This window comes from Dipodomys ordii, unplaced genomic scaffold (genome assembly GCF_000151885.1).
Source record: "Dipodomys ordii isolate 6190 unplaced genomic scaffold, Dord_2.0 Scaffold13, whole genome shotgun sequence".
NCBI lineage: Eukaryota > Metazoa > Chordata > Mammalia > Rodentia > Heteromyidae > Dipodomys > Dipodomys ordii.
This window is the reverse complement of record NW_012267229.1, coordinates 1,000,598-1,017,522: the sequence shown is the minus strand read 5'-3', so window position 1 is coordinate 1,017,522 and position 16,925 is coordinate 1,000,598. Positions and strand designations below refer to the sequence as shown.

The following is a 16,925-nucleotide window of genomic DNA, read 5'->3' as shown; positions in this document are numbered from 1 at the left end:
CCCTGAAATAGAGAATCCAAGAATCATAGGGAGGATCTAGGTGGCAGAGCCCACAAGAAGGTGGATAACATGACAGGAAGTACCAAATACCTCTCAGTCCTAATTCTCAATATTCATGGACTTAACTCTCCAATTAAGCAACATAGATTGTCTAGTTGGATAAAAAAGCAAAATCTTCTTTATCTACTACCTTCAAGAGACACACCTTGCTCACAAAAACAAACATTCTGAAAGTGAAAAGCTGGAATAAAATGTGCCAAGGAAATGACGTCAATAAACAGACAGGAGTCGCAATACTTATATCAGATAAAATAGACTTCAAATTAAAATTAGGGAGAAAAGAAAGTCATTACATACTAATTAAGGGATCTCTCCTTCAGGAGGATATTACAATTCTAAATATCTATTCACCAAACAACGGAGCACCCAAATTTATCCACAAAACACTACTTTCCCTCAAATCTCACATAGATCCAAAGACATTGTTGGGGACTTTAACACACCACTACCTGCACTAGCTAGATCAACGCAACAAAAACTCAGCCAAGAAACTTCAGATGTAAACAACTGCATAGATTAACTAGACTTAATATATATCTACCAAATATTTCACCCAACAGCATCAAAATACATGTTCTTCTCAGCAGCACATGGAACATTCTCCAAAATAGATCACACTAGACAAAAATAGACCACAAATAGACAAAGAAAATTTGTCCAATTTCAGAAACATTGAAATTATGCCCTGCATTTTGTCTCAGACCACAAGGAATAAAATTAGAATTCAACACCAAAAGCCACCAAAGAAAGTCCTGTAACACATGGAGGCCGAACCACCACACTGTTGAACCACCCGTGGGTAATGGAAGAGATTAGAAAGGAAATTGAAGTGTTTATTATATTTAACAAAAATGAACACACAAATTACCAGCTCCTCTGGGACACAAGAAGATAGTACTCAGAAGCAACTTTATAGCTCTGAGTTCCTACACCAACAAATTGGAGAGATCTGAAACCAACAATTTAATGAGGCACCTGAGGCTCCTTAAGCAGCAAGCTAAACCCCAATCCAGTAGACAGAAACAGAAATTTAAATCAGAATTAAATGAATTAAAGTCCAAAAAATCCAGAGAAAGAATCAACAAAACAAAGAGTTGGTTCTTTGAAAAAATTAATAAAATTAACAGACTCTTAACAAATCTTATCAGAAAAAGTAGAGAACACACCCGAATAAACAAACTCAGAGATGAGAATGGAAACATCACCACAGAAACAACCAAGATTCAGAATATTATAAGGGAATGTTTCTCAAACTTTTATGCTAATAAGTTTGAGAATCTGGAAGAACTGGATGAATTTCTAGCAAATATTGACATGCCCATACTGAACCAAGATGATTTAAATCAACTTAGCAGACCCATATCAAGCATCGAAATAGAAACAGCAATAAGAGACCTCCCACCCAAGAAAAGCCCAGGACAGGATGGATTTACAGCAGAATTCTACAAGGCCTTCAAAGCAGAACTTACACCAATATTACTCCAACTCTTCAATGAAATTGAAAGTGAAAGTTTACTACCAAACTTCTATGGCTTCTATTAAGCCATCATCACCCTCATCCCAAAACCAGACTCTTCAAAGAAAGAGAACTATTAACCCATTTCTTTGATGAACATCAATGCAAAATGTCTCAACAAAATTTTGGCCAAATGACTTCAACAACTCATCAAAATAAAATCATATACCACAATCAAACAGGATGCAAAGCTGGTTCAATATACACAAATCAAAAATATAATTCATCACATCAACAAGAGCAAAGATAAGAACCACATGATTATCTCAATACATGCAGAAAAGTATTTGACAAGATCCAACACCCCTTTATGATGAAGGCTCTGGAAAAACTAGGAATCCATGGAACATTCTTCTATATAATAAAGGCTGTGTATGACAAACCTAGAGCCAGCATTATACTTAATGGCGAAAAGCTAAAGCCATTTCCTCTAAACTCAAGAATGAGACAAAGATGTCCACTCTCTCCACTTCTCTTCAATTTAGTATTAGAATGCCTAGCTACAGCAATAAGAAAAGATACAAACATAAAGGGGATCCAAATAAAGAAACATTAAGTAAAACTCTCCATCTTTGCAGATGATATGAGCTTGTATTTAAAGCGCTCCATGGACTCCATTCCCATTACTCAAGATGATCCAAAACTTTGGCAAAGTAGTAGGGCATAAAACTAACCCTCAAAAATCAATGGCTTTCCTATATGCCAATAATGAGAAGAGTGCGGCTGAAATCAGGAAAGCAACTGCTTTCTTAATAGCCCCACCAAAAAAACAAAACAAAACAAAACAAAAAACCTAAGAGTTAACTGAAGATGTGAAGGACCTCCATGACAAAAACTTTAAAACCTTGAAAAAGGAAAGTAAAGCAGAACTAAGGAAGTGGAAAAACCTCCCATGCTCCTGTATAGGAGGATTAACTTCAAAAAACGGCAATACTGCCAAAGGCCATCTACAAATTCAATGAAATACCTATCAATATCCCACCTCATTCTTCAATGAAATAGAAGAAGCAATCCAAAAATTCATATGGGACAATAAAAGATCCCAAATAGCAAACACACTCCTTAGCAGAAAGAATGTGCTGGAGGAATATCAATACCAAATTTCAAACTCTACTACAAAACCATAGTAATCAAAACAGCTTGGTTCTGGCACAAGAACAGACCTGAAGACCACTGGAATAGAACTGAAGACCCACTAATGAACCCATAGACCCATTGCCACGTATTCTTTGATAAGGGAGCTAAAAATATAGAATGGAAGAAAGACAGCCTTTTCAGTAAAAGGTGTTGGTAAAATTGGTTAAATACTTGTAGAAAACTAAAGCTATATCCTTGTATATCACCCTGTACCAGAATCAACTCCAAATGGATCAAAGACCTTGAAGTCAAAGCAGACACCTGAAAATATTACAGGAAGAATAAGAGAAAGTCTAAGTGACCTTGGTACAGGCCAAAATTTTCTTAATAAAGACCCAGAAACACAACAAATCAAAGAAAGGATGGACAAATGGGATTGCATGAAACTGCAGAGCTTCTGCATGGCAAAGAACATAGCTAGCAAAATCAATAGAAAGCCCACAGACTGGGAGAGGATCTTCACTAGCCATGCAATGGACAATGGTCTCATATCTAAAATATACTTAGAACTCAAAAATTTAAATCCCCCAACAACAAATCCTTAAAGAAACAACCACCCCATCAACACGAGGGCTAAAGACTTAAAGAGAAACTTCTCTGAAGAGGAAAGAAGGATGGCTGATAGACATATGAAGAAATGCTCCACTTCTTTAGCCATAAAAGAAATGCAAATTAAAACAACCATGAGATTCCACCTCACCCCAGTTAGAATGGCTATAAAAAAGAACTCTAATAACAACAGATGCTGGAGGGGATGTGGCCAGAAGGGAACCCTACTGCATTGTTGGTGGGAGTGTAAACTTGTTCAACCACTTTGGAAAGCAGTATGGAGCTCCATTCCTCAAAAGACTCCACATAGAGTTTCCCCTATGACCCAGCAATCCCACTTCAGAGCATTTACCCAAACAATCACAAACAAGGCAATACCAAAGCTACCAGCACAATTATGTTTATCACAGCATTATTCACCATAGCTAAGATATTGAACCAACCCAGATTCCCCTCAGTAGATGAATGGATCAATGTGTGTGTGTGTGCGTGTTTGTGTGTGTGTGTGCGTGTGTGAATTCTATGGCTCCAACAGAAAGAATTGCACTGCCCCATTTGTTAGGAAAGGGAAAAATTTGGAAAAATTTTATTAAGTGAAGCCAGGCCCAAAGAAACATAGCTCCTATAGTTTCCCTTATTTTCAATAACTAGTATATGTCTAGGACAAGCAGAAAAACTCAATAGCTATTTACATATGGCCATATAAGATGATGCTAATCAAAATGAACCCCAAGATAGGGACTCAAGAGATTTTATCTTTCTTCTTGTTGTTTTTAATGTAATTATAATGTACTATGTGTTTTTTTTGTTTTTCCTGTATGTTCTTCCTCCATGGTATAACCCCTGTTTTCAGTGTATTTGATGTTGGTGCCCTGCATCTTGTATATACATTTTTCTAATTTGGGGAGGGGAAGGGAAATAAAAAGCTGAGATAAAAATACAGGTTGACCCATTTTAACAATGAGATGTACAAGACACTATGTTGTAAATGAACTTTACAACTTTGGGGGTGGGGTGGGGTGGAATAGAGGAGTTGGAGAGGTAGGTAGAGTAGGGATGGTAGGGGGAAAACAAAGGAGGAGGTAACATTGCTCCATAGGAAATGTACTCATTTCCTTACTCATGTAACTGTAACTCCTCTGTACAGTATCTATACAGTAAAAAGTATATCTATTAAAAAATATAAAGAAGGAAGATAGACCAAACACCCAGCATCAAACTTGGGCCAAGTCAGAAGACATGTCATTTCAGATGGAAGAAAACCAAAAACTAAGATTAACAATGATATGCTGTGTGCCCCTAGGTTTATTTAAAAGATCTCCTTGGAAACTTGAGTTGATCTGTGGCTTGGGTATTAGGAACACCATCCATGTTTATCTCTTGGATCTTGATGGTTGTATCATGGTTGTGGGACAAAAATGTCCTTATTTGCCAATAATATACACACAAATATTCAGTTGATAGAATGGTTATATTTACAACCTTCCAATTTGCTGTTGCTTAAGAGCATTCCAGATTTTAAAAAGTTATGTAACTATGTAAGGATATATTATAATGTAAACATTGATTTATGTTAAATAGCACTTTGGAAAGCAGTATGGTGGTTCCTCAAAAGACTCCACATAGAGCTCCCCTATGACCCAGCAATCCCACTTTTGGGCATTTAACCAAATGATCACAAACAAGACCACACTAAAGCTACCAGCACGACTATGTTTATTGCAGCATTATTTAACATAGCTAAGATTTGGACCCACCCAGATGCCCCTCAGTAGATGAATGGATCAAGAAAATGTGGTATATATACACAATGGAATTTTTTCCTCCATCAGAAAAAAAATGACATTGCCACATTTGTTAGGAAATGGAAAAAATTATATGAAGTGAAGTAAGCCAGGCCCAAAGAAACATAGGTCCCATGGTTTCCCTTATTTGCAATATCTAGTATATGTCTGAGTCAAGCAGAAAAGGTCAGATAAGGTGATGTTAGGAAAATGAACCCTAAGATATGTATTCAAATGTTTTTTTTCTTTCATGTGATTGTTTCTAATGCATTTATAAGATTATTTCTTTGTTGCTTTGTATGTCCTCCCCCATAGTATAACCCCTGCTTTCATTGTATTTGATGTTGTTATACTTCGTGGAGGGGAAGGGGAAAAAAACAAGTCGTTTAATAAGGATACAGGTGGACCTGTTGCAACAATGAGAAGTACAAGTTGTTATGTCAAAAACGAACTTTACAACTTTGGTGGGGGGGCGGGGAGGATTGGGTGGGGAGGCGGAGAGAGGATGGGAAGGGATGGGAAGGGGAAACAAAGGAGGAGGCTACAATGCTTGATAAGAAATGTACTCATTATCTTGCCCATGTAATGGTAACCCCTCTGTACAGTATTTTCACAATAAAAAATAAAAAAGTTATGTAACTATGTAAGGATATATTATAATGTAAACATTGATTTATGTTAAATAGTAATATTATGTAAATATTAATTTCATAATAAGGTATCATACACATAAAAATAACTTCAGTGTTAAAAGCAAAAATTAAGATTTAAGACTCACAACTACCTGGCAAAAGAGCTTGATTCTGTCTTCTTTGTTTTATATGTTAATTCAATAAAGTTGCAGATTACAGCTTAGTTCTTCCGCTCTTATTAAGTATCATTTTCCACATTTTTTCCTATTCCAGAATCTAACCATCTACCTCAGACAACAAATATATTTCCAAGAAGGCAGTAACCAATTGGTATGGTACCAGAGCTCTCTGCTCTGGTTACCTGTGGAATCTGAGTCACATTACATAACATCTCAGGATTTCAGTTTTCTAACTCATGAATGTGTATAATAATACCTATCGCATAAGCTGTTATGTAAATTAAATTCAATAGTATACTCAAAGCATTTAGGAACTGAGCAGACTAAATTCAGTATTCAATAAAGGCCAGCTGTATATTCCTCCACTAGTATATTCCTTCCACTTATATGAATTTTCCTTGCAGCAAGACTCTCTTATTTCTATTAAAAATTTGAAATATTCTTGCAAACTACACATGCTCAATAAATATAGATAAAAAGATTAAAGAGTAAGGATCAATAACTATATAATTAAATAAAACATAATTATTATATCTATGGCAGGGCATACTCTTTAGGAGCATTTCTCTCTTATGTAAACTAATTTGTTTTTCAAATGCGTGTTTCTGGAGGATTTTAAAATGTGTGAAATAAAAATATAGATGAAGGAATACAAAATTAAAATCAAAATGCCTTACATACAAGAGTGGAACATTGAAAGTTAACTTGGAGCTATTTTAACCTGAGAAAAATAGATGTGTCATCTGTATTGGTTAGCTATTACTACTTCCATGCAACAATAATACTGTGTAACAAATCATCCCCAAATTCAGTTTCATATTATTTATTTATTTTCATTCTCGGGTGTCCACAAGTCCTCAGTGACTCACCTGATGTAAGCTAAATGAAGTGATTCTGTTTCAGAGCTGTGTATTACCTGACTCTGGTTTGAGTTCCAATCTGTCCTATGTATCTCTCATCCTTCTTTAGCTAGCAGCTACAGGAGCATCTTCTTGTGGCAAATGCCAGAATCACAAGAAATAAATCCTTTTATGCAGCACATGTAAGACTTTTGCTTGAATTGCATCCACCAGCATTTCCTTGTCCTATTCAGGTCACATGATCAAGGCCAACATCACTGAGGTATGTTTTCTGACCACAGCAGAGCACTGAAATTAATAATCCGGTTATAAGGAAATAAAGATTTGGGACCAAAATCCTATTTGCAAACAACTATGTTTGAATTGTCTGTGCTCTGTCTGTGTCTAGAAATCTTGAGTTCCTTGTAAGAAAAGCCACAGTATACCAGCAGGAAGTGCACACCAAATCACTTTCCCAGTAGCAGCTGGGTACTTAATCTGATTTACTTCTCTTTTCTCTTCCTATCTCCATAGGCAGTTCACAAAAGAAACGACAAATACAGTGATAGAAATTCATGGCCATAATTTTGGGATTTTGCCCTTGCAAACCTCTCCCATATGGAATTAAACAAGGGCTGAATTCTTATTGCAGTCCAACCACTAGTATATTCCTTCCACTTATATGAATTTGCCTTGCAGCAAGAGTCTCTTATTTCTATAAAAAATTTGAAATATTCTTGCAAATTACACAGGCTCGATAAATATAGATTGAAAGATTAGGGAGTCAGAATCAATACTGGAGAATGAGAAGGAAATAGTAGAATTCTTGCAAGTTATTGTGCTGCTTGTGGCATGAGAACGTAAAGTGTTCTATCACCCTCAATAAAAATACTGTGGAAATTTACTCTCTGAAATAAATACATGATTCCAAAGATATATTAACTAAGAGTATAGCTGTTTACAATCTAGCCTGTGTGTGACATTTTTAAGCTAACAATATTAGCCTGGCACTTCCCTGTATGTATTGTTTTACATTTATTGTAAGCCTGTTAAAATACCTTCTAAAAACATCACATTTATATGCCCTACTCTACTTAGCTTTTATTGTTTATATGCTTCCTTTGCAAACAGCTAGACAGACAAGGTTGATTAAAAAGAAGAAAGCCTGTCCTTATCAAACACTTAAGGGTAACTGAGTAATGTGATTTTCTTTTTCTACTAGTGGAAGTCCACTGTTTCGCTAAGAACTGCAAGCATTTAAAGTGAATGGAAAGTTTTAAGCCAGCCAAGCTGTCCTTCTGAGAGTGAAATGCGTGCTAATCTAATTGCCCACCCATACCTATGCGCTTTGAAAGCAAGACTTCTACGCTGGCTCCCCCTGCTGGGTTAAAAATATGCTGTCTTGGAAATTGATGAAACCAATATACCAAACCTTTTCATTTGAAGGCTTGTTGTTCAAATGGCAAATGCAGCCTGCATCAAGAATGCATTTACTCCATGACAAACATGCCAAGTGTTTCTTGAGTTTGCTTTCTAAGGACAGAAATACTGAAAGCAGAAAACTGTCCAATTGAGACCCAAAGCAGAGAACAAGAGCTTGCTCCCTGGATGTTTGTGCTAGTGAATGGGATAAGCATGCATGTGGGCAGAGGGGAAAAATTAGGACTGTAGGTTAGATGAGCCATCAAATTCAATTTTATTATTAGAACATGAGATTTCAGGGTCTGATTGTGAATTTAACTTTGTATGCATTTAAACCCGTTGGAACCAATTCATGGCATTCTTGCGATTTAATTTTCTCTTCTCCTGCTTATTTTCCTTTGCTCACAAGTAAGTTCTCTGTCCCCACTCTGTGAGTAACCAGCCTAATTTTAAAGGTGGCCGGTCACCTGTAGACTGCTGTGAAATCTGTGTTATGAAATCTGTCAGGACGAACTGGCAGATTTTCCCTGCTTGATTTAGCCCATTTGGTGGGAGGAAAGAAGGTTATGTTGGCTGTTTTTGGCCTGTGATCCCATAGTAGTTTGGCCTTGATAAAGGATCAAGAACAGCCATGATGATTATCTCCTGCCTAGAGCAAAAGCCAATGTTGTCACCAACATGGAAAACATCAACAGAGAAAATATCAGATAACTATGTGCTACTTACACATATTCTAGTTACAATACAGAATTTAATAGCATACAGCCTCGCCCCAGGTTCTCATATGAAAATTATACCACATCTCTCATGTCAGATTGTTCCAATGGGGACAGTGCACAATTTTATGAATTCTTTGACCGTATTCCTATATTCAATATATTATTCAGGTCTTCAATAGATTGTTTCTCAGGTCTTCTTTGTATAATGCTTCTCCATTGTTTCTGAGGTTTTGGTTTTGGTTCTGTTACTAGAAGCTCTGACCAGGGAGGATTCTCCATTCTCTTACCTTCTGCCTTCAGATTCAGTAGGTGGCAAGTCAAAACAAGATGAGGGTCTCCCATCTGGACCTGCTTGTGGATAAGGAATTAAAAAGATTGTTCTTCTGTTCCTGTGGCGTTGGGTGAGGTTGTCCCTCTACTGGCATATCATACTGGCAGCTGGCTTAGAAGATGCTCCCATTATATGTCTGGCATATCAGGACTTAGTCCCATGCCCTTCTTTCTGTCTCTCCAGAGGAAGCTAGCTGTGACTTCTTTATAGCTACGGCTGGCTCTCCTAAAAGAGGAAGGAGGAGCTGTTGTTCATTCCTCCAGGGACCCCTGGGAAATTCTATAGCAGCATCTTTACTACATTCCACTGGTCTAAACAAGTTACAGCAATTGTAACTTCAAGCAGAAGGGAGCTCAATTCTACTTTATTATCACATAGACTGATCATTTCTGCTTTTAATACAACATATATATGTATGCCAGTCTTGGGGCTGGAACTCGGGGCCTAGGTGCTGTCCCTGAGCTTTTTTTTGCTCAAGACTAGTGCTCTACCACTTGCGTCATAGCTCTACTTCTGCTTGTTGCTGGTTAACTGGATATGTGTCTCATGAGTGGGAGAAGGGCTGGGTACAGGAGGGCTGGGAAAGGATGTTGAAAGGGGTGACACTGGTCAGGATATATTGTATTCACAAATTGATTTGTTAAAGGGAAACTCCTTTGCACAACTACTTAAAGATGAGGAAATGATTGGGATGGCTTTGAATGTCAATCCTCTGATCTCAGCTTCCTGAGAATAAGTTTTCTATATTTAAACATTGTTGTATACTATTTTCTATCTTTAACTGCTTGTTTTACACTTTTCCCATGTTCTTATACGAATTTATGATTTTTATTTCCTTTATTGCCAGTATTGAGCTACACAACCAGGCTTTTACTTACCTTTAAAAAGTTTGATGGGTTTTTTTCTGCACATAAATCCACTGACATATTATGTATCTTAAGAAAAAGTATAGATAGTGCTAGTATGCAAACTCTACTATAACTACCCATCTATTTTTCATAGAGTTGTCTAGTAGAGCAACCTAACAAGTTCAAGACAAAATATTTCATAGTATAGTTAGGTTAGATTGTCATGTACTAGTTAAGTGAAAATAGATTTTTTTGCAATATATGTCAGACAGGAAAATAAAGAGCATAGAAACTCTGTCAACCAAGCTTTCTTTGACTCAAGTCAAAGGAAAATAGCAGATTGGAAATTAAATCTGTATTGCATGTTGGGAAATGCTGAGCACAGAGAGAGAAAGAGAAATGGAGAGGAGGGGAGGGAATGTTAGCAGGACTGCTGAGTGAATTTTGTTTACTGCAGTTCAACATTTCCTCTAGCAAATCATGTGCGAAGGGATGATTATAAATGCACCTATTTATGTAGGTAATTTTTCTGTTTCATGCCTCTGATTCATCTCTCTGCCTTCCTTTATGGGGAGTCATGCTACATTGGTTGCAATTAATTTCAGTGCTGCATATTAACCATAAAGAGATATTTCATAAATTGACTTGATGTATTTTCCCCCTCTGGTTTTCTTGAAAGATGAGAATGGTCCAGAGGAAAAGCAAAGTGCGGAAGAAATAGAAGGGCAGAGCCAAGAAGCAGGTGGGCTCAGATTTCTTTTGAGGAGTCTCCTAAGCCTCATCCACAGAGGTGAACAATAACTTTACTCAATGCTATTGTCTGAAAATGCATATGCCTTTTCACCTGATTAACTCCAGTGTTCATTCGGGTTTCCAATTTTGTTGACTGTGCTCCCAACTAGAATGGTACATTCTCCCTTTTGTGTCCCACTCACTGATTCCATTTTTTTTTTCTTCCCGGTTAATAACAGTTTGTTTGATAATGCTGTATGCAGGGTAGGTAGGAATTAGAAGTTGCCAAATTGGAATTTGGGTGAAATGTGTTTTTTTCTTTTTTCTTTCCTTTTTTTTTTTGTCAGTTGTGGGGCCTGAACTCTGAGCCTGGGCACTCTCCCTCAGGTCTTCAGGTCAAGGCTAGCACTCTACCACTTGAGCCACAGCGCCACTTCTGGCTTTTTCTGCTTATGTGGTGCTGAGGAATAGAACCCAGGGCCTCATGCATGTGAAGCAAGCATTCTACCACTGAGCCACCTTTCCAGCCCCGGAATAAAATTTTAAGAAAATGAAAAAGAGGCTTTCCTTGCATAATGACTAGAATATAATATATATATATATTATATTATATACACACGCACATATATATATATATATGTATTACACTCCTACATTAAAATGTAAAGAGCCATGCTTTGAGTTCTTTCTCTACATGTTTATAGGAGATGGTGCTACAAAGCCTGAATGCTTCCTTCTTCCCAAGTGAGGGAGACCTAAAACCTTGACATCACTTCTGTTCACTAAAGGACAGATATGGCAATTCAATGTTTATAGAGCCTACATTGGCAGATCATAAATTAAACAATTTTTCAATAAAATAGCATAGCACTTAAGGCTCAAAAGGTCCTGAACTCACCGATTTACTACCTCTCCCCACCCCAATTCTGTACTCAGGCATCCTCTATCAAAGAATAACAGTTATTCCTTTACCAGCATAACAGCCAAAATAAAAATATCCTTTTTCCTTTCAATATCCAAGTGATTCTCTCTCATTTTAATGAGCCCACATAGGGGCATTTTTATAATAGTGATCGCTATCTTAATGTGAGCCAGGCACACCTTAGACCATATGCTGAACTTTTGGAATTAAATCCAGGTAGGATGATAAGTTTTTCACTGAGAAATTCCTACGTTGACCTTGGAACTTTCGCAAGGAAACTAGTAGAAGCTTTGACTATTAATTTGGATGATGGGATTGAGGAAGACCAATAAGAGAAAGCACTGAAGCCAGGCATCATGGACCTTCTGTGCCTGTTCCTGGGACTGCTGACTTCCTCTGCTGAAACACAGTCTTCCCAATGAAATGAATTTCTGACATAGCAAACTCTTCTTACCTAACCCTCCCCACCCCAGCCCACACATCATTATGCTCTATAGAAGATGAGTCTTATGTGAAAAGCTGTCACTATTTTTACAGTTTGGGGCTGACAAGGATTAGTCAACAAACTGCTGACAGCTTAGGCCATTCTCTGACTACTGAAATCTCATGGGTTTTATCCACTCACTGCTGTGTTGAGCAACTTGATTTTCTCCTAGCCTTGTTTGTTTTTATGTTTGTGCTCTCTCTCTCTTTCCCTCCCTTTCTCTCTCTCTCTTTCTCTCTCTCTCTTTCTCTCCCTCCCTTTCTCCCTCTTTCTTTTCTCCCTCTCTCACTTTTCCCTCTTCACATCTACCCTCTCTCATTCTTCCCTCTCCTTCCTCAGCCCCCATCCCTTCTTCTCTCAGTCACACAAACACGTGTGCCACATGTACAAACACACACTCCACAAAAACACATTTTCCTTTGTTCTATTCATTCATCCATCCCCTAATCATTTGCCCACCAGTAGTTTCCTTTAGATTTGTGACTGGCTGGCTTACAAAAAATTAGAGTAGTAGCCAGGCACTGGTGGCTCATGCCTGTAATCCTAGCTACTCAGGAGGATGAGATCTGAGGATCTCAGTTCAAAGCCAGCCTGGGAAAGAAAGTCCATGAGGCTCTTGACTTCTAATTAAGCATTTGAAAAACTATTGAAAGTGGAGCTGTGGCTCAAGTGGTAAAGTGCTGACCTTGAGCAAAGAAAGCACAGGACAGTGCCCAGACCCTGAGTTCAAGCACTAGGACCAGCAAAAAAGAGAGATAGAAAGAGAGAAGAGGAGGAGGTATGAAGACAGTAGAGAGAGAGAGGAAGAGAGAAGAGAGAAGTGAGAGAATGAATGAACTATAATTCTTCTTCTTCTTCACATCTTGTATCTTGTCCCGTTACTATTCCACTAAGGACATCTCTTAATGTGAAGAAGAGTCCTTACTGCATTCTTGAGTAGCTCTTCTTGCTTTTCCACCTGAACCAATTGGTTAGCATTAAGTACAGCAGTGGGATTCATTTATGATCTTGGCCAATTTCACTACATATCACTATGTTCACTCTGTTTATTCTATTTCCAACCAATTCAGACTGTTGAGAAATTGATGATATGGTTCTGGTTGTTAAAGTCCTTCTGACTTGCTGTTATCTTTCTAACATTAAAATATCTTCTTTTCACTCAACATAATTTTCAGTGCCAGTTTTAATTACAACTGTTCAGACTTCTTCCATAGGATAGAAAAAATGCTATCACAAAATAGTGTAAGTCACAAGTTTTGGTGATTGTTACTGTCACACCAGGTCACAAATATGTAAACCGTTTATCAAGAAGTAAATAACAGACATGTATTGAGGGTTTACTGTGTCCTAATACAGTTTGTACACTGGAAATATAGCAGTAAGTAATGACAGAATGTTTCCTCAAAAGTCATACTTTAATGAGAGGACCCAAACAATACACAAATATCAGATACTGATAAATACTTTGTAGAGAAATGAGATACTATAGGAGAAACACCTAGACAGCAATTTCTATTGGCTAGATTTGGTGAGGACTTATGGAAGACGTGATAGTTAAAATAGGATCTGAAACATAAGATGGTGAAAGAGAATTCTAGGTAGCGGAAGCAGATTATGAAAAGCCCTAAGGCTAGTTTGGAATTAATGTTGGAGTCAAACAGCTTGACTATCAGAGTGGACTCAGGATAGAATGGTATAAGATTTGGTAAGAGATAACAGGACCAGATTATGCCTAATGGTATTTGATTTGACTTTATTAGAACCGTAAAGAAAAGTTGAGGGAAGCTGTTAAGCATCACATCAAACAATCTGTGTTCAAAATAAAACTCACTTTGCCTATGAGTGAAATGTGTATGAAGAGGTGAAGGAGAACCAGTTAGAAACCTACTATAGGAAGTGAATAACTGAGGTCTCTAGAGATGGGGCACAAAAGACAGAAGTATGTCACATGAAGGAGGCATGTGCTGATGGACTGGATAGAACACTATAGATGTTTAACTCTAGTGACTGTGCAAATGACAGTTCTGTTTACTGACAGGGCATGGTTTTATTGCAAAAGTTAATAGTTCATCTCAAAATACATTTGAGAGGATGTTTAGATAGCCATATGGGGTTTCAGGAAGTCAGTTCAAATCCAGGGTTTAGTAGCCTATGCCTATAAGTGCTACTGCACTGGAGCTGGAGATTGGAGGGATAGAGATTTGAAGCCAGCCGAGGCAAGAAGTTCATGAGACCCTCATGTCCACCAAAGAAAATGGAAACAGGAAGAACTAGGGGCCTGGTTTCAGTTGTAGAATTCCTGCCAAATACAAGACCTTGAGTTCAAGTCCTAGTATTATATTTTTAAAAAGTGTAAGAAAAAGGAGGAGGAGGAGGAGGAGGAGGGGGAGGGGGAGGAGAGGCGGCGGCGGCCACAGTAGCAGTGGAGGCGGCAGCAGAGGCAACCAGTTAGTTGTAGATATATATGTACAGAGCTCCAGAGGTAAGGACTGCAGATAGAGCCTTAGGAGTCATTGTTATATATTTACAATCATGGCATAGGATGAAATTCACTAAGTAGAATATGTAAATAATGACAACAATGGGAATGTGTCATCAGGATATCTAGGGTACCACAACAAGAAAGCTTAAAACTGAGAAGCCAGAAAGATTTTTTTTAATTAAAAAAAATAAAAATAAAAAGGAAGTGATCATTGGCTTCCCAAAGGGAGTTCATTGGCGTATTTAATAAGGGCATTCTAGAAGAACTAGAGGAGAAGCCAATTCGTCTGGATCAAAAGAAGCTTTTGAAGTGAGGAAGTGGAGAATAACTGTAACTTCTTTTTGGCAACTTTTCTGTAAAAGGAGGATAGATGTTGTGACATCAGGAGAAGGTTAATAGTTCACCATTTTCATTTTAATTGAAGATTATCACAGAGCAAAAGAATATGAGTCATTATCTCCAATTATCCCCCTCCTGAAATTTTTTTTCTCTGTTCCAATAGAAATGTAAATCTAAAAGAAATAGTCATATATAGGTTTCTCAGATGCCAGGTATGCATTCCAATGATTTTTAATAATCCTTCATATCTTAAATTTACTGTCTGAATGCTAGTAGTTAATTATCTACCATCCTAGAGGCCAAACTTGAGTACCCACTCAGATGAGGCTAATTGGTATTGAGGGTTCTCCAAGTCCTTGGTCTCCACTCCAGAGTGCTAGATGATAGTTTCATGAGTGAAAGCCTAGCTACTCAGGAGGCTGAGATTTGGGAATTGTGGCTCAAAGCCAGCAGAGGCAGGAAAATCTACAAGACTCTTATTTCCAATTAATTACAAATCCCCCACCAAAAAAGGCATACATGTTGGTGTGCCTTCTGTGGTAGAGTGTCATCCTTGAGCAAAATTCATAGGCCCTGAAACATGCCTCCTTTACTAGCACACACAAGAAAGAAAATCTCCATATTACCCTTGGTGACAGCCACTGGGTCACTCTGTGCAGCTGCACTACCATCCAGGCATAATGGTAGGCCATTATGGTAAGCCCACACCGAAAGGGACTGTGTAGACATGTCTAGGAATACATTGATATAGCATCCTTCACATTCCATTACTAAGAAAAATAATGTCTCATTCTTTGAGAAGCAAAACTCACTATGGTTATTAGTATATTATTACCAACAAATAGTATTCTTCACAGAAATACTTCCTTTTCTATTTCATTAATAGTTCATTAATCTATGTCAAAACTGAAGAGTTCTGTTTCATTATATTTTAGAAAATGATTACAACTCTTTTACTTCTTCAACCATGATTCAGTGCAGTACAGCATGAAGGGAGCTCACAAGTGCTTTGGTGGAGTGTAAAGGGAGGGACCGGGGGACAAGAGAGCCACAGCTGGATGATATTAACTGAGGCTATGTTTCTTTTCTTTAATTTTCCAGATGGTGTCAGCACCCCCCCTGTGCCCAGCCCTGCTTCTGAAGATGCAGTTGAAGATTGTAAAGATGAAGGTAGGAGGCCACTTATTACATATAAAAATCAGAACTCTTCAAAGTAGACTATCTGGGTTTTGTTTATTTGGAAAACTGAAACAGTGAGCCTGTCTCACTCTCCTTAAACTTCTCTGTTTCCAAAACACAGATCCCACCCACTCTGTTGCATTCCATATTTAGCTTCCCCCAGAATTTACATAGCCATCAACATTTGTTCCTCTAAAATTAACTGGTTATGAAATAAGAAGATGATCAGAGAAATTATAGTTAGGGATGTTTATTTGAAACAATTGTATTAGTTCTACTGTTTATAGCTACATACAAGAAAGGGTGACTTTGAGGACCACCTACTAGAGATATTTCAGGAAAGAAATGTTTGAAAGGCATTTTTAGAAGTCCATGTTTGGCAAGAGCATCAGTCTCTATTCTGAAGACAATTACTAAGAGAAAAAAATTGCCAGTTTAAGTATCCCAAGAAGGAAAAAAATAAAGAAAAATTTCATTTCTAGGAGAAATTTTAAGGAATAAGAAGGAAAAGATAGATGTAAGGATACTTATGTTTAAAACGTTGTCTAAAGGGGAAAGCTCCTTTCCCTCTTATTGAAGTGACAAGTTCCCATATAATGGTAGCTAGTAAAAATATTCTGTGATTGGCAGACTAGTACAAATGGACAGCGATCTGGTAAGCCATGCAATCTGCTTGGAACTTGAAGATACATATGATGAATGCATTTATTTAATTTGATATGGTATGCAACAGGTACATTTCTGTTATTGATATTACTCCTTAAGTCAGTA

The 16,925-nt window shown here is 37.6% G+C and overlaps 1 protein-coding gene across 1 annotated transcript in view; it reads left to right on the top strand.

The window, feature by feature from the left end:
- Positions 1–16,925, top strand: part of Macrod2 (MACRO domain containing 2) — a 1,827,576-nt gene that overhangs the window by 1,698,890 nt on the left and 111,761 nt on the right. Inside the window, exons 11-12 of the mRNA XM_013011026.1 lie at positions 10,696–10,758; positions 16,077–16,145. Of these exons, the coding sequence (XP_012866480.1) occupies positions 10,696–10,758; positions 16,077–16,145 (132 nt within the window). The remainder of the gene's footprint in view (positions 1–10,695; positions 10,759–16,076; positions 16,146–16,925) is intronic.